The following is a 24,731-nucleotide window of genomic DNA, read 5'->3' as shown; positions in this document are numbered from 1 at the left end:
AAAATAATCATGTTAAATTGGTATGAATCCTATTGCGATTTGATTTGCTTTTACCTTTTATCTGTTAATCAAAATACAACATAGCTGTCGTAACTTATTCTACACTGTATAATGAGTTGCTCTGTGTGTTTTCCCGCAGGTGCAGGCTAATGTCGAGAAGGCCTTGACTCTGTTTGGTCAACTCCTCACCAAGAAGCACTTCCTGCTGACATTTATCCGCACGTTGGAAGCTCAACGCTCCTTCTCCATGCGTGACCGTGGCAACGTGGCATCACTCATCATGACAGCTCTACAGGGAGAGATGGAGTACGCTACAGGAGTCCTCAAACAGCTGCTCTCTGACCTCATCGACAAGAACCTGGAGAGCAAGAACCATCCTAAACTGCTGCTCAGGAGGTGGGAGAAAACACACACACAGTCACATTGAGTTAATGCCCCTTCACAACAAGAACGATAACTGTAAACATAACTATAACGATAACCATGTTAGCATCCATACCAGTGCACAATAACGTTTTGTATACTATAAGCATGCACTGTGCTGCTTTAAATGCTCAAGCTCTTTAAAGCTGGATGGATTCTGATTGCCTGTCAATGTTTTTATTATTAATCAGCTGGAAAAAAATTACTTTATTGTTCCTCGGTGTTGTTATTGTTATAGATAGTGTGAACTTCCCTATTCTAAAAGAGTTATAACAATTATTAAACTTAATAGTTATTACTACAGATATCCTTTGTGTGAACAGGCTTTTAGCCAATCAAAACTAAGGTTGTTTAGTTACAGCACTCTTAAAGGTACAGTAGCAAAAACAGCCTGTTTAAAAGGGTCATTGAGAGGGCAGAAATATTGTAAAACTAAATCAAAACTTCTGTGCAAGAAACCTTGACTAACATAATAAAGTAGACTTATAATTCCACAAAAATATTAGCTTGGAAATACCACCTCAAATTTTCTCAAAGTCGATATCCTCCATCTCACCCGACTGTCGACCCTGATCTAGCACACTTACTGAAGTACGCTAATGAGCTATTCGGGACACTTCCCACTCATGAAATACCTGTTGTCCCACTCCATTCGCCTTATCTCCCCCTCACCATTTTATTAACGAGCATATAATTTAATAATAGGCCCTTATGTAAGGAAGTAATGGGAGTTGGTAAGTCTATGTGAATGCATTATTGAACAGCAGAAAAGGCTCCTGGTGGGCCTGAGGGAGGAAGGAGCCGCAGTTAGCAGCTCGCGCTAACAGTCGCTCTCGTTTGCCAGCTACAGATGAATTAGGAGCATTGAAGTCCATTAATTACAGCATGCTTTAATTACTTCTGTTCTGGGGAAGCTTTTGGGGGTCTTCGGCTGGCGACAGGTTGGCCATTAATGGAAGACGTCGCCCAATTACTGTAATTGTCTGGTCTTAATGAAGATTGGTGGTTTGTTTTGAAAAAAGTGTAGTTTTTTTTTAATTGGAAGGAGTTTTTTTGTTTGTTTGTTTGTTTGAGAAAGCTTTCATTCACTTTTGGATTATACTTGTGTTGTATGAAGTTTGATTCATATTTTCTCATTCTCTTCTTTCCTTTTTCTCTTTTAGGACCGAATCTGTTGCTGAGAAGATGCTTACAAACTGGTTCACTTTTCTTCTGTACAAGTTCTTAAAAGTAAGTGTGTACAGTAATTGTTACTGATAAGACAGCATTGTGTACAGCATTGATAATGATAAGAAATGTTGGTTACACTTTATTTTAAGGTGTCCTTGTTACAGTATAGTTATACATTTAAGTACTGAGTAATATTAATTAACTACATGTACTTACTCTATGGTTAGGGTTAGGATTAGGGTTTGGTTTAGGGTTACTTGCATGTAATTAATGCATATTTAAGTGTTATTATAATAAGTAAATGTAACATGGGTAACAAGGACACCTTAAAATAAAGTGTTACCTAAATGTTTCTTGAGCAGCAAATCAGCATATTAGAATGATTTCTGAAGGAAGAAAAGGAATTATACTCTTCCTAATTTGTGAGTTTTCACAGTTTGATTCACAATTCTGATTCACAAACAACTGACTCTTATGAGCCGTTTCTTGTAATGAATCTCTCTCTCACGCTCACTCACGCGCACACACACACACACACACACACAGTTTTGAATTAGTTTGTTTAAATGAGCCTTACTAATTACTCTGAATCCAAATTTGTGTTTTATAGGGATATTTCACCCAAAAAAAGGAAGTTCTGTCATTATTTACTCACATCTGTATGACTTTCTTCTGTGAAGCACAAAATATGATACTGTCTACAGTTAATGGTGTTGTTTTAGACCCCATTTAGTTTCAATCTTTTGTGTTGTGCAGAAGGAAAAAAGTCATGTTTGAAACAACATTGGGGTGAGTAAATGATAACAGAATTTTTCATTTTTGTGTAATTACTCAGTCCTAAAAAACAAAAATGCACCCAGTCACATACAAAAGCACAAAATTGAACTTGCCTTTATTCTGCAAGAATAGAGAGACCAGAGGGCCTTTCCACAACTAGATCCAACATGATGTGACAAATAATGAGACAGAAGCTGTCTGTCAGTGGTCGGGCAGGTCAGAGGCCATCCCTACAGGCACCTCTGCATCCTAGCCTCCATCAGCTCTTAGCGCTATCTCCTTTTATATACTCCTATCCCCCCCACCCTCCTGCTTCACTCCATGATGCCACTCACAGAGCGTGATTGAGCTGCAGGAAGTCGGTCCTCCCCTGTCTGTCTCTCTGTCTCTCTCTCACTCTTGCATTAGCAGCTCTCTAGTTTTATTAGTTCAATCATGCAGGGCTCAGCATGCAATGGAAGAATTTTAATCAACAGGAAACGGGAGTCCAGAATGCTTTCACTTCATAGAGATTCATTTAATGATGACACAAATTGAGCGTGCTTTTGCATTATTCGAGAACATCAGATGTAGTTGCTTGTACAGGAGTAGTTCATCCAAAAAATGAAAATTGTCATTATTTATTCACATTACTAATAAAATATATATATTAGGTCTTTTGTGCTCACCAAAGTTGCATTTGTTCTCAAAAAATCAGTAAAAACACTAATATTGTGACATAGTATTACAATTGAAAATAATTGTTTTCTTTTATAATATATTCTAAAATGCAATTTTTTCCTGTGATGCAAAGCTGAATTTTCAACATCATTTATCCAGTCTTCAGTTTCACATGATCCTTCAGAAATCATTCTAATATGCTGATTTACTGCCATACTGCAAACAGTTGTGCTATGTTATATTTACTGTATTTTGATCAAATAAATGCAGGTTTGGTGAGCATTTTAATGCTTCATTAAAAACATTTAAAAAGTTATAATATTTCCCAACTTTTATATATGAAGTATGGCTAAAAATGATACATTTATGGTCATTTTTGTCATTTATCATTGGAGAAGCAAGAATATTTTGCCTAATATCTTTTATGATCTATGGAATTTACACAGATTTACAACGACATGAGGGTAGTTTTGTATTTTTGGATGAACTCATCCTTTCAGACCAAATAAGCCAATTCTGATTTGCTCATTTGAAGTCCGTTTCAAGCTTTGACTGTTTACAGGCCTCATTTGGCTCCTGCTAGCTGACAAAAGTTCAGAAGCAGACAGTTTGAGATCGCTAATTAGCATTAGGAAAAGTGGCGCTGTTTTAGACGGATGGGATTGTGGTGTGAGTTAGTGGAACTGACAAGCTGTTGTCACCAACACACAGCTTGTAATATCACATATGAAGACACAGCTCAGACAGCACAGTTGAAGCAAATTGACACGAATCAAATCTTTCTCACAAAGTGCATTTTTTTTAATCAACATTCTGGCCACAGTGGTGCTTTTGAACAAGGTCTGCTTAAGGCTGTGGTGTGGAATAATTGATCTGCTAGCCCTAAATTTCAACAGGATATTTTCCTGCTACTGTTCATTAGCCCTATGGGTGGGTGAGGTCTGGCTATGTGGTCTGCACTCTCTCGCTCTCTTTCTGTCTCTTTCTTTAATGAAGCTGAAGCGTGGGATGAGGTCTGGTCTCTCGGCCGCGTGCGCTGCAGTGGGGGTCTCTAAGAGTGATGTATTCGCACTCCCTCTCGTTAGCAGCTGTCGGCTTAATTAGCGCAGATGCTAACGAGACGTTAACAGCATATGGTGGGAGGGTGGGTGGAGTAAAACAGGATGAAGTGATGGAGGAAACCAGAGGAAACAGTTTCGTGTGGGTATGTGTAAGGCGGAGGGAGACGGTGGGTTTCCTCGTTTCACCGTGCCCATCATAATCACTGCGGTCGGGGGTCGGTTGAGGAGGGGTACATGCCTGACGCATCTTGCATGTGACAGCTCGCTGCAATTTCTTTTGGCTTACAAGTTTCCTGCATCGAACCTGATCAATCTTCTGAAATTATCTCAGATTTTGACTTGAAAATTGGAAGCTACAATGAATAAACTTGCTAATCACTAGTTTCTGAGGCAGAAACTAGCGATTAGAAAGCTTTTTCACATAGTACCACACAAATCTGAAGCTACAATGAATAAGAATGCTAATTGCTAGTTTCTGTCTCAGAAACTCATCACAATTCATTGTAGCTTCAGATTGTAGCTTCAGATCCTTTGTAGCTTCTGCCTCAGAAACTAACGATTAGCAAGTTTATTCACTGTAGCTTCAGATTGTGTGTGTAAATGTGTAATTCACACAATATTTGCTATGTCTGAGTCTACAATGATGAATAAACTTGCTAATCACTAGTTTCTGAGGCAGAAACTAGCGATTAGAAAGCTTTTTCACATAGTACCACACAAAATCTGAAGCTACAATGGATAGGAATGCTAATTGCTAGTTTCTGTCTCAGAAACTCATTACAGTTCATTGGTGCTTCAGATTGTAGCTTCAGATTGCAGTTTTAGATCCTTTGTAGCTTCTACCTCAGAAACTAGCGATTAGCAAGTTTATTCACTGTAGCTTCAGATTTTGTTAATGTGTAATTCACACAATATTTGCCATGTCTGAATCTACAATGAATAAGATTGCTAATTTCTGTCTCAAACTAATTACAATTCATTATAGCTTCAGATTGTAGCTTCAGATCCTTTAGCTTCTGCCTCAGAAACTAGCGATTAGCTAGTCTATCATTGTTGCTTCAGATTTTGTGTTAATTCACACAATATTTGCTATGTCTGAATCTACAATGATAAATAAGTTTGCTAATCACTAGTTTAAGGCAAAAACTAACCATTAGTAAGCTTATTGTCATACCACACAAAATCTAAGACTACAAATAAGACCGTTCATTGTTAGTTTCTGTCTCAGTACAGTTCCTCAGATTATTTGTACCGTATTGACCCGAATATAAGACGATGTTTTTTTCTTGGAAATACATCTGAAAAAAACGCGGTCGTCTTATATTCGGGGTCTAGACTTTGACATGTCAATAATACACCCACAATAATAGGTGGCGCCAAATAAGCGTAAAACAGGTGTGCCATGAAATACGTAATGTAATGTGTGTTGTAAAGATTGCGAGTGAAAACAAAAGAAAAAAAAAAGCTTATAGTGGCATGAGTCGTGACTGTAGGCTGATGGGACCAAACTTCCTCAGTAAGTGATTTTAAAACGTAAGACAGTACCCAGATTTGATAAACTACAATAAGATTTCACTTCTACTGTTAATAAAATTTTGGTAGGCTACTATGAGATGGATAGCCTAATTGTTATATAACTCAGATGGGCTACCTGTTATTTTTATGGTTTATCAAAAAGTGTATATTTTTCAATGTGATTGTTGGTTCATATTTACAATACTTTCAAAACAAATATTAAAATAGGAAAAATATGCAATATGAAAATAATTTAAGAAAAAATCAATTTTTTTTACTCTGTAAAACTTTGATTTGGTTTTCAAAAGGTACATCTGGAATAAGGTGGGGTCGTTTTATAATCAGGGTCGTCTTATATTCGGGTCAATACGGGGGTTTCTTCCCCAGAAACTAGCGATTAGCGTGTTTATTCATTACAGCTTCAGATTTTGTTAATATGTAATTCACACAATATTTGCTGTCTGAAGCTACAATGAATAAGATTGCTAATTGCTCATTTCTGTCTCAAACTCATTACAATTCATTATAGCTTCAGATTGTAGCTTCAGATCCTTTGTAGCTTCTGCCAAAGAAACTAGCGATTATCGAGTCTATTCATTGTAGCTCCAGATTTTGCGTGTTAATATGTAATTCACACAATATTTGCTGTCTGAATCTACAATGAAAAATACGTTTGCTAATCAACAGTTTGAGGCAAAAACTAGCGATTATAGTTTGTCATTCCTCACAAAATCTGAGGCTACAAATAAGACTACTAATTGTTAGCTTTTGTCTCAGTACTCTTCAAATGATTTTTCCCCCTAGAAACTAACGATTAACATGTTTTCATTATAGCTTCAGATTTTGTGTTTTGTTAATTGCTAGTTTCTGTTTTAGTAAGTCATTGTAGCTCATGAACTAGGGCTAAGCAAACTTATTCATTGATTTTAAAATCATTTCTCATTTTAAAAGTTTTATTTGTATTTTATTTAAGCTTTATTTAGTTTTTAGTTTTAACTTTACGTGTCAGTCAGACCAATGCTCTCTGAGTGCATGAGCCAGTTGTCCAGAATAAGTTATGAACCATAAGCCAGATTACATAAGGCTAGTTAACTGCTAATGGACACCTAATCAACTAGAAACATAAATATAAAGAACTAAGAAACTGAAAAACAGAAAGTTGTTTGTTAGTCAGTGAAGATGTTAATGATAATGCAGAAAACAGCCTATCAGTCCACACCCCAGCAATCTCTCTCTCTCTCTCCACACCTATCCGTTCGTTTCACAAAGGGGTTTAAGTGCTTCCTCCCAATCGTTAACCTCCATCTATCGCTCTCTCTCTCCCCTGCGTTTAAACTGTTTGTCTTTTTCGAGAGGGGCTTTTTGAGGGTGTGAGAGGCTAATGGTTGTATTGATTGGCAAGTCCTTGTGATTATTTGAAAGCGGTGCGCCATTATAGCTGCTTGTTTTTCACATCTGAAGTGACAGTTTATCAGTAATCAAGTTTTGCTCAATATACATACCTGAAATGCATTTTATGTCCATGTGTTGCTATGAAAGGAAAGAAGGGCTATTGATTGCGTCATCTTTTTGCTTTGTCTTCCACTTTTTATGAGGTGAAAAAGTCACAGTGCATGTATTCATGACATTGTGGAGTCCTAACACACTGTTGTTGTTTCTGACACTCTTTCTCTCCACAGGAGTGTGCAGGTGAGCCTCTCTTCATGCTGTACTGTGCTATGAAACAGCAGATGGAAAAAGGCCCTATAGACGCCATCACCGGAGAGGCCCGATACTCCCTCAGTGAGGACAAACTCATCCGGCAACAGATTGACTACAAGACGCTGGTCAGTGCAAGTGCACAACATTAGCGAACTCATCTGATGTTTCTTTATGTCTCCATATTTGAATTTGCATTAAAATCAAGATTAAACCCAAATTTACCTGATGGTCTCAGGTATAATTCATGTGCACAATTCATGCACATTATAGAAGATAATTAGCTTAGCAACTGTTAGCTGTTAGCTTAGCAACATGCTAACACTAAACCCTGTTGAAATTAATTGAGTCAATTTTCTGTGCACTTCAGGTAAAGAGTGTCATTCATACTCCCTGCTGGTGGATTTCTCAAATATAGAGCATTTCAAATCAGTCACTTATGAGCTTTTTAAGAAGGCAACTGTCTACTCCCTTACAAAACAAAAATTATATGGGAACATACTGGAAAATATAATGTAATATATTACAGTTCTATATATGGGAAACTAGTGCTATATACTGCATTGATATATTGATGCATATAAAAAAATCTATAGCAAACAAGACACACTGCACCACATTGTTACGTGTAATAGATTCATTGAAACAATCAATTTCTCTTTCACGTTGGTTTACATAAATCTGAACACATACAGTATTCATAAACATATCTAACTTTATTTGCATAGTTACACATTTCATATATGAAAGTATGTGTGATGTATATAAGACATTTTTTTAGGAAATTTGGACAAATTGATTACTTTATAACATTTCTAACTATGTAATGGATTGATTGCTGTAATAATCATGTAAATGGCATATAAATGTCAAAATATATATGAATATTTCTTATGCATTATTCAATATATTGTAATGTTATTCAATGCATTTTCACTATACATTAAACAATTTAATATATTAATCATTACTCTATAAAGATATATTTTCTTTGAGAGGGGTAGGCAGCTCACTGATGTTTTCAACTTGATTTTACAGTGCAGAGTGCTTTCACTGTTCAAAACAGATGCTAATAATAAATTGCTCAGACTGATTTATCTCATCTCATTTTAGACACTTCATTGTGTGAACCCGGAGAATGAGAACGGCCCAGAGGTGACGGTGAAATGCCTGAACTGTGACACTATCACCCAGGTGAAGGAGAAGCTTCTGGATGCTGTGTATAAAGGAAGCCCATACTCCCAGAGACCCAAAGCAGGAGACATGGACCTGGGTAAGAACTCCTGAGAAAGATAAGGAAGGAATATGACAGAAAGAGCTTTTCACACTTGAAATCGTTAACGCAGGGTCATACATATAGATAATCCTGGGTTAACTTGTTTCATGTTGCACACTATTTATACTTTGCCCTGGATTTGTAATTAATGCTGGGCAGTTGGGTTCATACTCTACATTTGGAAACCCTGGGTTAATGTTCCTATTTGCATATTTATGAGGTCAATAAGATTGATTGGCAAATGACCCGTTTTAATAACTGCCTGTCCATCTCTGAAAATGTTTAATGTTAAAATGGAGGTTTCTGTGGCAAAGCACATGAATATAGAATGAGGTGGTTTATGATTGGTTTTCTGTTGATAAATAATTCGCTGTAACATTCTGGCACCACACTGTACAGTGTATACTGTATACCTTTGCTTCTGCAATTTGTGAGGGTTTCATAACCTAGGGTTAAAAGCGGTGCTTAACCTCTTCTCAAAATTACACAAGTGAAATGTTGCATAACCCAGGGTAAAGAGTGGCCTTACCCGGGGTTCAAAAGATGATAACCCAGGGTTAAATACAGTGTGAAAATCCCTGAAGAGATTTGTGGTTTGGATGAATGCATGGCAGAGCAGTTATGCTTCAAGATGGGTACATCAATGAAATATTACATATATGTCATTTTTCAGGAAGTTTCATAGTTGATTGTCATTAAAATTAATGATAAATTATTCATTTTAATACCACAAAATGCATGTAGAAGAGTCCAAATATTATCTCCACACAACCTACTTTTTACTCTTTTTTTTTTTTTTTTCTTAGTATTTCATTCTAATATTGAAAATTATTTATGTATACTATTTTATTACATTTAGTGTGTATGTGTGTGTATATATATATATATATATATATATGTACACTAAAATGTGCTGAAATTAATTGAAAATTGGTATGCTTAATTAAATGATTAAACTAAATTATTAACATCCCTATTGCATGTTCTTGTAATCAAATGCTTCTGTTCAGAGCAGGTATTGTCAGCTGATACAAATGTTCAGCTTATCAGCAGCTTGATATAAATGGATGCTGAAGTCACCGTTGTGGGCACCAGGGAAATAGACACTGAACCATATCATCCACAGCAAGATCCCATTAGCTCGAGCAGTTCCCAACATGATTGTCATCTGGCTCAGACTGAGTGATGCTATCAGCTGCAGATCTCATCTGGCTTTGCTCTGCTCCTTGGCAGTTGTCTTTCAGAGCCTGATTCGAAATAAGAAACTGCGACTTCCTACTGCAACAAACAAACAGGGAGGTTGTTTATTGGAACGGTTTGCTTGTAAGAGGCTTAGAATAGTCATTCTCATGACCTTGATCAGATCCGTAATTTAGATCTGACCCGGACTCTGACTTCCTAGTTATGTCGCTCACCTCAGTAACACCAAGTGCATGTTTTCATATCTGTTCAGCTAGGAAAAGCTACTTCACTCCGCACAGGGAGATTCGGACAAGGTCTGCACAAGGTTATGCTCTAAATGAAGCCTTTCTAAAGAGGAAAGCTTCCCTCAAGTGGTCAGTCGCCCTTGCTGTGGGAGTGATGTGCGTGTTGTACACACATAGCTAGAGTTTGAGCACAGACTTGTCCCCAAAAGTGAGTTAAATTTGGCAAAACTTTCTTTGAGAGCCATTTGGGGGCATCCTCAATTGAAAAATCGATTAATGAATAATCAGGTTTCTTTTCTTTTTTTTTCTTTTTTTTTTTTTAAACATGAAACATCATTCCGTTCTTACTGACACCAAACTCATCTTGTTTTCTGTTTCAGAGTGGCGGCAGGGGCGACTGGCGAGGATCATTCTGCAGGATGAGGATGTCACTACTAAGATTGATAATGACTGGAAACGCCTGAACACACTAGCACACTATCAGGTACAGTTACTTGCCACACCTGAGCTGTTACCATGAAAATAAACAGCCCTAATAAGGAAAATAAAGGGGTTATGTACAGAGATGGAATGAACTGTAAGGTCATGGAAATTTAATACAATTATATGTATATATGGACTTTTTTACACAAAGGATATCTTAAATATTCTTACCTGATATACAAATGGAAATAATTTTCAGTCATCTCTTGAATTTTTTTGAAAAATGTATATTTATCATGAATGACTGTAAAATTCATGGTAACTCGCTGGTCAAATAAGGTGGGAACACATTTAAAAGTTGTTTTATGGTCTTAACTATGAAATATTTGTAATCAAGTGGACATATTAGTCATATATCAAACACTAACGGTGAAAATATTTTGGAATAATTAAGATTTTGTAATATTTAATTAAGATTTTGCAATAAGTCGTCTCTTATGCTCACCCATTATCCAATTATTAATCCAGTCTTCAATAGCATGATTCTTTAGAAATAATTCTAAAATGCTTATTCGGTGCTCAGTTATCAAAAACATTTTGGACAAACTTGGAGTTTAACCGCTAGTGTAAATACTGTGATTTTTTTTTTTTTTTTTTTTTTTTTGCATCTGATACACAATGTACAGGTTGATCTGTGAGCTTTGTCAAGTATTGTTGCATAATATATCTATGATTTGCAGAGTACAGTCTGCTAATGTCTCTACGATTGAGTCTTTCTGAGTAATTTGCGTTAATATTGTGTTTCTCACTGTTCTCAGGTAACAGATGGGTCTGTTATCGCCCTGGTGCCAAAGCAAAACTCTGCGTACAACATCTCAAACTCGTCCACCTTCACCAAGTCCCTCAGCAGATACGGTACAAACTCTGTCTCAACGTCTTGTTTTGATTTTCTCGTCAGAACTTCCAAGTTTCGTCTCCTTAGAGACTTTCATCAGAAGAGCGAGATCACATTTGCCATACTCAACCGAAAGATTTGTATGTATTGCACCCAGAGCTCACTGGCCTCTATTTTTCCCCTGAAAATGAGGACTTGTGCTAGTATCATGTCCTCGTGTCTCGATTTCAAAAAGCTGGCAGACTTGATGTTTTTCGCTGTTCTTTGTGATGATTTTTGTTTTGTTTTCGGAGCACTTTGGCTGTTTGTGCGAATAAGAGGTGATGATAGCACAGAACTGAAGGTGTTTTGTTCCTCAACCCAAAAAAAGGGAAAGGGGATCAGAGAGAAAAAGCTGTTTAATGTTGTCTGTCCTCCTCAGAAGCGAGTATCCGTGATTGCCGCAGAATTACATGCACTCAAGCCATGGCTCTCTCATGGCAGACGTCCATTATATTTCCCTTTGAGAGGGGGCTTCATGTCTGGGATAATTCTCTGAGTGCTCAAACATTGGACACACATTCGTATTGTTGTTCAAGTCGTGTTTCGCTCGTTGCCATAGAAACGGCAGCGGTTGGTGCAGTCACTGTTGTGTCGGAGTGATGCCGGTGCAGATCGTGGTCATTACATGATCTGGCTCTTACGTTTTTGATTTGATTTCCTGGATATGTAAGCTCCAGAAAATACCTTTGAACATTGTTCCAAATCCCTTCACACCCCAGCACAGGAAGTGAATTCATATCTTCAATACCCTAAGGAACGTTCCTCCCCAGCCTCCAGAATGGACATGGCGATAAGAGCACCGGACAGATATGCATCTCCCTGGGCCTCCGTAATGAAGTTTGACACTCGTACCATTAATAATGAACGATGCATTCACGGGCCACGGGAGAGAACAGAGGAAGTCTTATTTCAGACTGCTCGCAGGGTATTTTTATATATTCGTGTCATCCTTTATTATCCTGAGCTGAACATTATATGCAATCTGTGTCACATTGAGAAACGAGATACAAACACTTGCGTGTTGCCAGCGCCAGGCAGGCACGAATGGCCTGTTTGGCCAGAAACGTACTCATAAAAATATAAAAATGCAACTGCAAGTACACAAAGGCAAATGTTTGGCCAACGATCATGTTCAAAGTTTGTTCAAAAGTTTGGGGGTTGTTTAGTTGTTGTTTTTTTTACAAATATTTATTTGATACAGTAAAACAGTAATATTGTGAAATATTATTGCAATTTAAAAGAACTGTTATCTATTTTAATATATTTTTCAATTTAATTTATTCCTGTGGTGATGAAGCTGAATTTTAGCCACTATTACTCTAGTCTACAGTGTCACATGATCCTTCAGAAATTATTTTAATATGCTGATTTGATGCTTAAGAAGCCTTTTCTAAAGCCTTTTCAAAAAAAAGTTTTTGTTTTGTTTTTGTTTTGTTTTGTTGGAAACCATAATAAATTATTTCAAGATTCTTTTAAAAGGACATCATTTACATTAACCAAAAATTTTCTTTAGTAACATTATAAATGTCTTTATTTATACATTTATAAATCGATTAAATGCAAACTAGATATTTTTCAACTTCTCTTTGCGCTTGTTCCATCTGTGGATTACATGAACTAGAAACTTGACTGTAGAAGACCATTATGCTAATGCCCATCGTTGCAGCAACACTGTGAAGGCAACACACACTCGTATTGCATTATGAATTGCGTTCTGACACATTTCGGTGCCTGAACGTCTGCACTGACGTACTTGCACAGAGTAAGTTTCAGCCATTAGTGTTTATCTCCGCTATCTTGTGGTCTCTGTGTAGCTTAAAAATGCTCATTCCCTGGTTTATTTATTCCTTTATTTATTATTTACTTGCTTTTTTACTATTATGTTTTTCTAAGCCTTGACTTTTTTATGCGGTGTAATATAAAAGCGCTGCGAGGAGCCGAATTAAGCTTACAGTGGCTGTTTCTTTCAAGCACGCCGGCCTGCCAGTCTGTGACTGATTAACTAGACTCCAGACGCGGGACTCTATCTTTCACTCCCACTTGCCACTTAAGGATAGAATAAACCTGAGGGAGTTTTTGATGGATTCTGCAGATGCAGTATATTCATTGTAGTTTAGGGCATCCACAGGAAATGATCCTTACCCAGAATGCCTTATCCTCAGACAGATTACTGTGCTTAACCATCCATTAGCCAGAGCTCAGCTCCTCTCTGCTCTCATCTTTGATGTGTAACTCCTGGGTATTTAGCAGCCGACTGCTCATCAGATAGAAGAGACCGCCGGACCTGATTTACAACCACCGATGTGACTGTTTTATACTGTTTAGATTTTCGCTTTATATTATGTTTATGAAGATGGGTGGGTTCAATACTACCAGAGATTTCTGAACCATCCAGATTATGATGAAATAAAAGCAATAAGCTTCGAGAGGCCATGCGTTACAGTGATTTTAATGCAGTACGAATACCTAACACACCCTTGACTAAAGTAAAATTGCTGTAGCGCATGGCCTTTCAAGCTGCATTGCTTTTATGAAATGGTGGCGGTATAAGGAACATGATAAAAGACATCAATTTTTACTAGATAGTTTGTTGAACTTTAACTTTAATCAGAATGAACAATTCTTTTGTCAGGTATTATTGTTTCTCATCCTAGCAAATTTAAAAATAGTGCTATCCGTGTTATAAAATGCTAGAAATCTTTTGATGATTGACTTTGTCTTTCTCTTCAGAGAGCATGTTGAGGACGGCCAGTAGCCCAGACAGTCTGCGGTCCAGGACGCCCATGATCACACCCGATCTAGAGAGCGGTACCAAACTCTGGCACCTCGTCAAAAACCACGACCATGCAGACCAGCGTGAGGGCGATCGCGGGAGCAAGATGGTGTCAGAGATCTACCTTACACGACTGCTGGCCACCAAGGTGAGCTTGCATGAAGTTTTCTCTCTTAATCAGGGTTTCCAGATTTTCACATCAAAGCTAGGCCAATTGCATTCGCGTTCCGGGGGGTAAAACGCACGTTTTTTGGCAGGGTTCCCCTGGTACAATTTGCATTCCAGGGGGTAAATATTACGTTATTGTGGTCGTTTCAACCCGCGGTCATGAAAAACAACCGTGTTAAAGTAGCGGACTTGGCAACACTGCTCTTAATCCTGTTAATAAGATGTTTTTTGGTCGATTGAATCACGAGGGAGTAGATGGAGGATGCACATTCCAGTTAACATCTGGTGTCTCTTTTGTCCACTTTCAGTCAAGTATATGTATGTGCTTTTTCTGATCTTTTCATCTAATATTGTGGAAAAAAATTCTGCTCTGAAAGCCACAAAAATACCCAGAACACTGTGGGTTTGTGTTAGAATCAGGAGTGGTAAGAGAAATCTTTTTGCCTTCAAACCAAACTTCCCATTTCAGATATCAAGGTTTAAATCCTGTCTTGCTAGCACGCTGGACAAGCTTAAAACTTTCCAGACCCCGTTTACACCTGTATTTAGTGTTGTGTAGTTGTGATTGGATCAACAAAAAGGCATCTTAATACCAGGTGCAAACAGGTCCTAAGAAATGACATGAATTTTCACTTTGTCAGTCTAAGTTTTGAGGATGATATAAACAATGCAAAATTATGCTTTTATCCTAACCAAATGCAAAAAAAATCATCTATGTTCTGATTGGCTGTAATTGTCCCAGATTCAAATTCAGTGTTGACAGAGAAAACGCTTGAATCTTGCCACATCGCACCTGGTTGGGACACAATATAATATTCTTGCTATCTCATTTCTACTCTTCTATCTTTCTCCCCCATTCTTGGTTCTGTAGCTTATTGCTTTGCCTCCTAATTGTTAGGCTAGGAAAAAAATGAAATCAGAATATGTTTACAAGCCTCTCGGGTGGTCAATTTTGATACATAATAAAAAACGATAGATAAATGTAATGCTGGAGCGGAAGAGAACAGCAGGAGACAGGTAATTTGTTGTGGATCGAGTGCTTCACGGTGCGTGGTGACAGAGCGCGGAATGAATGCTGGGAAACCTCGCGGACTGTGTCTGTCTGTCTCGTACACACACACACACACACACAACAACATCCTAATCAACACACTCCATATTATCTGAGAGCCACTGCTGTTCTCCCGCTCTCAGACATGATGAATAAACCGACATCTCCTGTTCGGCTGCTTGAGGCTGTTTAGCGATTTTAGGCCTTTAGTAAGTTTTTGCAAGTAGCGATTTTGTGCGAGTATCCGTTGTGATCAATAGGAGAGGTTTACGGCTGAGAAAGTTCTAGTAGCTTCGAATCGTTACGTTTTCAGGCTTTTTCTGTCTGTAAAGTTTGTGGGGGGTTAGTACAGTGCTTGTCAGCTTGTGGGGGGAAAAGATGTTACATGTAATTAATAAAATGCAACTTACCATAATATTGAGCATTAAATGAAATAAAAATTGAGCTTTTGAAACCGAAAGGAAAAAATATCCCATATATTGATGACATCAGCAGTCACACTTTTCTGTTTATGTCATGCTAATATATAAACCATTCCAGTACTTAATGTTAAGGAGAATTTCTTTTCATTTTGTATGATAAATTTAGGTCATTTTGCTGTTTAGGCATAACCAGTTGAGAACCACTGATTTAAAATTTATTGTATATGAAAATAGGACATTTGACAGCCATATTCATTGAGAATCTCAAACAAGACCTTTCTGTTTTCTTCTTTGTCTACAGGGTACTTTACAGAAATTCGTTGATGATTTGTTTGAGACGATATTCAGCACGGCTCACCGTGGCAGTGCCCTCCCTCTCGCCATTAAATACATGTTTGACTTCCTGGATGAGCAGGCGGACAAACACCAAATCACAGATTCAGATGTTCGTCACACTTGGAAGAGCAACTGGTGAGGAGCACCACCGCTTAAACATTTCATTCAAGATTGAATTACTGTTTTATGAAATCAGTTGTATTTTGTTCTCATTATCTACCGGTTTCCTTCCCCTCGTCCTCAGTTTGCCATTGAGGTTCTGGGTGAACGTGATCAAGAACCCTCAGTTTGTGTTCGACATCCACAAGAACAGCATCACAGATGCGTGTCTCTCCGTAGTGGCCCAAACCTTCATGGACTCCTGCTCCACATCTGAACACAAGCTCGGCAAAGATTCCCCTTCCAACAAGCTGCTCTATGCTAAAGATATTCCCAATTACAAGAACTGGGTAGAAAGGTAAGTGGACTAAGATCTTGCTTAGCAGAAAATATTAGTCGCTAATTATAACCTTCAAAGACCCCAAATCATCACACTCATCTGGACCTGCTGTTATGCTGTCCCGCAGGTATTACTCAGACATCGCGCGCATGCCCGCCATCAGTGATCAGGACATGAGCGCTTATCTCGCGGAGCAGTCCAGACTCCACCTGAGCCAGTTTAACAGCATGAGCGCCCTCCACGAGATCTACTCCTACATCACAAAGTACAAAGACGAGGTAAGAAAAAGAAAAGCTGACTGTGTTCAGAATGGAATACTAGCATACTGCACAGTACAGTATGCATACTATTGTTTATATATGCTAAAGATGCAAAATGCAGATAATACAATGCAATTTTACTGCAATATTGTGCATTAAATAAAATGAATGTAAAAAAATTAAATAAAACAGAAGGGAAAACATTACCCATATCTTTGTTGACGACATCAACAGTCAAACTCTACTGTATATATCATGTTAGTTTTAGTATATTGTATGGTGATGGTAACAATAAACCATGTCAATATTTAATAATAATGACAATTTATTTTTTTAAATGTTGGTAATTCAACATTTTGGTCTTTAGGCAAATCCAGTTGACTTTTATATAATTACTATTGTTGTCAATAATATGCATAGTATGCAATAAGTAACAAACATTTCACACATGTTGCCACATGACCACATATTTGCATGTTTAACTCCACAAGTTGCATCTAGGTATTTCAGAGATTAATAAAAAAAAATGCATAACACTTAAATTAATCAGTGAGTCAAGAAATAGATGTTTGAGCAACATTAGGGCGTGTTTACACCTGGTCACTTAATGCATTTTCTCTGATCGCATAGCTATCCGATTGTTAAAAGACCAGGTGTAAATGACCTCCGAAACGCTTTTAGACAGATTTAAATCTGATCGCTCAAACCACTTCAGGTGGTGAAACTGGACAAATATAAATGCATCTGGTTGTTGAAACCACATATGTAAATTTTACTCCTCCAAAAATAAAAAAATACACATGTGAGAGTGTGTTATAAGCTATGTTGTAGTCAGATATGACACTGTTAATGCAACATGCATCGCCGCGGATGAGTAGCTGAGTATCTCTTCAGCAAGCCAATGTGCAAACTGACGCAAATAAAACTGAAAGTAAGACGCAGACACTCAACACACAATCATCTTCATTAATTAAGTAGTGAGACTAACTTATCTTTCCATTGCTGATGCCGCACTCTCCCCTGTTGCGGTCTTGAACTCCATTAAATTCGCATATAGCGTGGGAATTAAAGATTGGATTTATATCCGTTTTGCGAAGACACATTTATGTGGCCAAGCGTAAATGGAGCCCTTATAACAAATCAGATAGATATCCGATCACAGAAAATGCATGAAGTTACCAGGTGTAAACAAAATCAGTTAATATTACTTTCTAGTTCATTTTGGAAACAGAAGGTCAAGTTTAGCATGTTGCATCATGGGATACACTATTTCATACAGTGTGCTCTGGTTGGACACTTAACAATTTAGCGAATATGTAGTAGCTATTTCATGCATACAGAAAATTCTCTTGCTATAAATAATGCATACTACTTTCTTTGAAAAATAGTGTGCAGTATGCCATTCTGAATATATTTCATAGAGGAAAAATGGAAAAAAATGTGGTGGCTACTCTGACTAGTACATCAGATTTCGACTGAAGCAGGCCAGTATAGACTGTTAAAATGGCAAAATCTGAAATCTAACACTTTTATTACATGGCCACTCGGATACAGTATTATCCATGTAGCCCTTCACACGTAACGCCATCTGACAGCACACACGAGATCATGTGTCAAAAGCAGTGACTCATTCCAGCCAGGCTGGATAAATGGAGAGATAATGAGCCGCCGAAGGAGACCATTTAGTTCTACCTCACACAGAAATGAGGGAGTGTATGTGTGTGTGTGTGTTTTAGTGAAAAGAAAAGAAATAGACACAGTGGGTCTGCATAATTATTCCTACATTTGCAATTGTGTTTCTTCACCCATTAAGCAGTTATAAAAAGGTGTCCATAGTTAGCACCTAGCCTTGTTTCTTTCTAAACTATTTCATTTCCGTCTTCCATTTCCTTACCTTCGGGAGAGTTTAGTCTAACACAACTCATCAAACATCATCTCAGCTCTCTATGAAACCGCTCTTCTTCTCTCTGTCTGACATTAATACACTGCAGCTGCTTGCGTTTTAAACAGCCGTTTATGTTCATTAGTCTTTATTATCCAGATGCGCACGTGTCCACATGAACACCCTCGTTGAACCTGCGTGAAAACAGGAGGGAAATTAGCAGTCCATTATCCGACGCTAAGGGTGTTGGAGATTCTTTTCTTTGCCGTTTCCTTTACATTTAGACACTTGCTTTTGGTTAAACCAAGCAGATGGGTGTTAGCATCACACGCTGTTTCGCAAACCAGTTCTGAGAGGCACATTTGCATTTCCGTCAGCAGACAGACACATACCCAAAGGAAGCGATGAAGCCAAATGGTTAAAGATCTTGATTCTTGACTGGTAACCAGAAGGTTGTAGGTTTGAACCCCACTTTCTTTAAAATCAACATTATTACATTTAAATTCACAATTTTCTTTTCAGCTGACATCATCAAGCCCTTCTATTTTTAGCCCCTCCCCCAGCAATTTTATCAGTTTATGGTGCTCATGCTGTCTTTAAGTTCTTCTAGAAAGTATACTCATGAATTCAGAAATCCTAATGTAGTGACTTTGGTGTTATTTTTATATCTATTTATCTTTTTCTACATCCTGATCAACACAGGAAGCATCTTTAAGCACTTGTGCAACAAAATAAAGAGCAAAAACCCATATTAAGTGTGTTATTAAAGGTGGGGTAAGCAATTTTTGGTAGCCAATGTTGATATTTGAAATCACCAAAACAAACACGCCCCTACCCCAAAAGGGTCTCGCCCCTATTTTGATAGCTCTGCCCCACACATACGTACGCAACCCAGGTAACAATTAGTTCTGTGAAACAAAGCAAAACCAATGTTACACCGTGTCTACACCGGACGCGAGCGGCACGACAAAATACTATAGAAGTCATTATAATCAGTGATGCTGTCTACACAGGATGCTGCGCGTCGCGACAAATCTCCGACAGAAAACTGCTGCCGCGTTCTATTTATGACGTGTTGACACAAATTTCAAATTATTTTTAACGGTTGCTTTATCGCGTCCAGTGTAGAAAGACTTTAGCTGTTGCGGCGTGCCGCGTCCGGTGTAGACACGGTGTTACTCACCTATCGAGAAGAAACAAAGCAACCTCGGCGTCCGAATGCAGGCCTTCCGCTCCTTCAGTTCTCTCCAGCGCTGGAAAGCTGATCCGATATTTACACGAGTCCTACTTCTTGCCTTATCGTTCCGCAGACGTTTTCCTCTCTTGTTTTTTATCCGTCATCTCTATCTTTCTGTCGCTCGGCTCGGTTAATGTCTGTCCTGTGCACTGATTACTGCTCCTTACTGCTGATTGGCTACAAGTTTGTTTTGTTACTCGTCCCCGACTCAGTTTTCTAGTGTTTTTGAAAAATCACATACCCCACCTTTAAGGCTTTGTGTGTTTTATCATTTTTATGCTGAGAGTATATACAGTCATTTATAATTTTGTCACGCAAGCCCGTTGCCTCATAAACCAACTAAATAACTACCTACTAAACCGTGAAAACACTCTAATCTGAGGTCATTTCCTCCTCTACAGATCCTGTCCGCACTACAGAAGGACGAGTTAGCTCGGCGACAGAGACTGCGCAGTAAACTGGAACAGGTTATCGACACCATGGCTCTGACAAGCTGAGGACCTCCTCCCCGTCTCTCCACCCGCCTCAGCTGGCTCCCTCTGACCTCCTGACCCCGCCCCCGAGCCTCGCCCACAGTCATACACACACATGCACACACACACACACACACACTAAGCTAACGGACTGCAAGGACAGAAGCAGTACACTGGAGACCCCTCAGCCCAGGGTGGAAATCCTCTTTCATCACTTCCTTTGAACTCAACACGCATCAGAATGTCTCCCCAGACGCCACGTCCAACCAATAGGACTTAGTTTTTTGGATTTTTATCATTTTGGAGTGTGTGTTGAGCCATGCTTGTGTGCTTTTACTCACCAAGGATGTCTTGTATTATGAGCCAGAAGACCTTAAAGCCCATGAAGGATAAAAGCGGTGTTTTTTCCCCCCACAAACAGAATTTTGTTTTAGCGCTTACTTTAACGTCTTTTTATTTTTACTCTTTGGGTTGATCAAACAACTCACTCACTCCAGTCTCCTGCCACTTGTGTTACTGCTGAATTTGCACAATTTACAGGAACTACAACAAATGAAAATGATATAAATATATATATAAATGTGTATAGATATATAAATACAACTGCATTTTTATACAAAAAGAGTGAAAAGATGCGTACAAAGTTTTCCATTTTAACATAGAAAAGAATAAGATGAATTTGATATGTGAAACAAAGACTGAACTATGAAAAAAATATTGAAAAAAATGTCCTGTGCCATGTTTTATTTGAATGTTGTTTAGTGCAAAAAAAACGATTTTCTTTAGATAAAATGTGCTATGATTTAAATGTTGACTACCCTAGTGACTGAAGAACTGAGAGTGAAAAAAATGTGCAAAAAAGAACAAACTCAGACAAATGTGTTCCCATGTGGTACCTAGTGTTTTTTGGGGAAATTGTCCTCACGAAAAACAAAAGGTTCATTGTTTAGTTGGTGGATGAATCTGTGTATTTAGTTTTTGTACACTTTTTTTCAACCTTTATTGCTATTATGGTTTTAGTCTGAAAGCCACTTGAGGACATATTCTTTGCTATTCCGTGTAAAGACTCGATCGATAATTAATAATTGGCCGTTTTCATTTTGTGTTCCTTTCTCATATTCCGACGTCAGCACTCTAAGCCTCAGTAATTTTTGCACAAATCAGTCTAGAATGAAGGAAAAAGGAGATTGAAGAACTGACGAATGTGTTCCGTTACTGATGATGTCACAATGTGGCATTCTGAGAAGGTTCAGTGACATCACAGTAAATGTAGCAAATGTTAATTCCATGCAGTTCCACTTCTCTTTTAGCAGCCTCCGTTTGTTAAAAGCTTAAAAATCAAACTGTTGCGCACAGAACGTGTTTTTAAGCTGAATAATTGTATGTGAATGCTACCCATTCACGGAAACTGATAGTTAAGCTAAGTTTATTTGAATTCATCTCAGAAAGGCGGTAACTATTGTGTCACGTTCTTAAACGCCCATCATGTCAGCAGTAGATACTTTTTTTGGAAGTAGAATTTTTTTTAAATAAATTTGTATTTATTTTATTTTTTGTTGTTCAACTTTGAGCTCATAAGCTACATGGTTTCCTTATGCCATTTTTATTGGATGTTTTTGCGCTTTTTCTTGATTTTCAACAATCCACTAACTCGTTTCCATCAAGATTGGTGATTTGCAGTGTTACAAATACAAATGTGAAGCGATTTTCAAACTGTTTCAGGGGTATCAAGCGGATGACATCGCGCTCTGCTTTACTTTTCTTCGCCATCTTGGTTGTTTTGGAGTTTCTCTTTATCTTCTCTCTTGCGAGCGTCTGTAACTCTGCGAGGATGTGTATTGCAGTGACTCGCTTTCATGTGCTGCAGCAGTTCTCTTAAAGTCAGTCGTGTTCAAACAAGAGAGCCTCTCCTCCTTTGGTTTTCCACTGAGATTAAAGCAGAAGTAGACTTTCTGAGATGCGATAGAAACGTCTTTGAAAGATTTAGGTCAGAAACCCAATGAGAGAAAGAGCGAGGCGCACCAACCGAACGTTTGACAGGATCTCGCTTGTGTTACCTCCGCCATACATCAGGGTTCGTTCCAGCTGGGAAAGTAATAATGAATCACTCTTTACACATTTATTTATTTTGGGATTACGGTTTACGTTATTGATTTCATGCCATTGCGATTTCTCCTAATCAACCCGGAGCAGGCCTCCACAACTCTACAACGTATCTTCCATGGTAAAGACAATCTCCTTGTAGACTCGAGATGTTCACCTGTTAGGAACTGCCTTCGTTTTCAGTCTTCGCACAGGTGTTTACGAATTCGAAAACGAATTAGATCGATGTTGGATTTGCTTGCTTGTTTGTGTTTAGCTCTCATAAACTATTAGCGATCATTTCTGGCAATCTTAGAGCTACGTGGAAGGAATCGTTAATGAAGTAGATAGATAGATTGATTGATAGACTTCCTAAAATACAGGAGACACAACTGTCAGATGTGTATGTCTTAATTTTAAGAGTAGAAGGAAAGGGCTAGATGTTTAGCATTACAGGTGACTTAGACCCCTCCGTCTGGCTTTCCTTACGTTAGTATGTTCAGTTCATTTTCAGTAGATGAGATTCTGCATGCTTTGACATTACAAAATGATTTGAGAATACAAGCATGCTGTTCTACTTTCATTCCAAAGGCTGAAGATGTTCATTCTACATATCATAATGTAACGGTCTAGCCATGTTTTTTTTTTTATCGTTGTTTTCCGGATGGAAAAATCTCAATGTGCTTTGCTTTGTGCTACGTTAGCGGGACTTTGGTGATGGTGATTGTAAAGCAGCTGGTTGCATTGTAATGTCTCAGGACATGTGTTTCACTTTGATGTCGTCTTTGCCTTTCTTTTCATGCGATTTATTTTTTATGACGAGTGCTATCTTTGATTTTCAATCGTTTTTAGATGTTGAGATGTGGAACATGTGGAACTCTTCAGAGATATTCTAACATTTCAAAGACTTCGCTGTGTAAAGTATTTGAGTGATGCCTCTCATTTTACGACACTTGTTTTGAGAACTACTTTGAGTACAGGAACAAACAAACAAAAAAAGAAGTTGTAGTAAAGGGGAAAACAAGCCGAACATAAGGTGTTTCAGACTCACAGAGCTTTCGTTTCGCACAGAGTGCCTTGTCAACTCCTCTCTCATTTTTCTCAACCTCCTCCGACCCTACCATTTTCCACAATCCATCTCTATCCATTCGCCTCTTTATCACAGTCTGGCCACGCCCTCTTTCTTAGACGCCTCCTCAGTCCAGAAGACCAATCCGGGTTTTGATTTACACTCATGGTGTTTCCAGATTGAAGAAAAAATCCTTTTTTGGAAGGATGAATTAACTTAAGCGTAGGAACAAAATGTGAGCATGTAGATTTCAAAGAAAACGAAAACTAAAGAATTTTACTACTTTATTAATTCTGATACCTTTTGAAGAGTTTCAGACTTGAATCAACTGTGACAGGTTGGCTGTTAAATGCTCATTGTGTAAATATTGTGCTCTTTCCTATTTTGCAAATTTATTATGTGTAAATAAACATGCATCAAGGAGAGATTAAACATTTTTCGCTAAAATTGCTCGTGTCCCTGGTCTTCTGATTTTCAGTTGTTTCACTATGTGTAGTATATATGTTATCTGTCAAATTTAGTTTTTTTTTTGTTTTGTTTTTGTCAAATCTGATGGCAAAAAAGGTCCATTGTCAATTGTATAGCAATGCCATGAGGGTCACTTTTCAACCACGCAACTTTTTGTTGGTCAACATTTTTTAATTTGTGTGACCTTCTTGAACACAATACAAAATTCATGAGGAGACATTTCTATGACTGGATTTCAAATTTGAAATTTCGTCTACCAAAAATGTCCACACCAAATTTTATGGTTGGGCCCCTATTATGGTTCCTAAGGAGCCATTTTGTTACTTTATAGATTCTTCTTTATTGCAAAATTATAAAGCAGCATTTCATTTCAAGGCAATCATTGGGATGAACTGGGGAAAAAAGAGAAAATATTTACAAATACACATTTATTAATAAATAATATCAAATTGTTAGCTTAGCAACATCAATCTGTATTCATATTTATTGCTTTAGTTGAGCTGCTGGCCATAGATAGATAGATGGATAGATAGATACTTCATAAAATGACTAACAAATAATGAAACCATAGATATAGCTTATATATAAACATACACATACAATCAATCTTTATACAAATTTAGTAATAGCAAGTAAAGGTGATCAAATCTTGAACGTAAAACAATAACAGGAATAGAAAGGACATGTCCCATTACAATAGTCTG

The 24,731-nt window shown here is 37.9% G+C and overlaps 1 protein-coding gene across 2 annotated transcripts in view; it reads left to right on the top strand.

Annotated features, from left to right (window-relative positions):
* plxna1a (plexin A1a) overlaps positions 1–23,998 on the top strand; it is a 238,052-nt gene extending 214,054 nt beyond the window's left edge. For both annotated transcript variants that reach the window (XM_058764335.1, XM_058764333.1), the window contains exons 22-32: positions 140–396; positions 1,587–1,653; positions 7,286–7,432; positions 8,418–8,577; positions 10,388–10,491; positions 11,249–11,345; positions 14,098–14,288; positions 16,083–16,252; positions 16,362–16,574; positions 16,684–16,834; positions 20,337–23,998. In XM_058764335.1, coding sequence (XP_058620318.1) covers positions 140–396; positions 1,587–1,653; positions 7,286–7,432; positions 8,418–8,577; positions 10,388–10,491; positions 11,249–11,345; positions 14,098–14,288; positions 16,083–16,252; positions 16,362–16,574; positions 16,684–16,834; positions 20,337–20,432 — 1,653 coding nt within the window. In that variant the 3' untranslated portion in view covers positions 20,433–23,998. The remainder of the gene's footprint in view (positions 1–139; positions 397–1,586; positions 1,654–7,285; positions 7,433–8,417; positions 8,578–10,387; positions 10,492–11,248; positions 11,346–14,097; positions 14,289–16,082; positions 16,253–16,361; positions 16,575–16,683; positions 16,835–20,336) is intronic.
* The last annotated feature ends 733 nt before the right edge of the window (positions 23,999–24,731 follow it).

This window comes from Onychostoma macrolepis, chromosome 23 (genome assembly GCF_012432095.1).
Source record: "Onychostoma macrolepis isolate SWU-2019 chromosome 23, ASM1243209v1, whole genome shotgun sequence".
Classification (NCBI taxonomy): Eukaryota; Metazoa; Chordata; class Actinopteri; order Cypriniformes; family Cyprinidae; genus Onychostoma; species Onychostoma macrolepis.
Note: the sequence above shows the minus strand (reverse complement) of the source record. Positions and strands in the feature narration are given on the sequence as shown.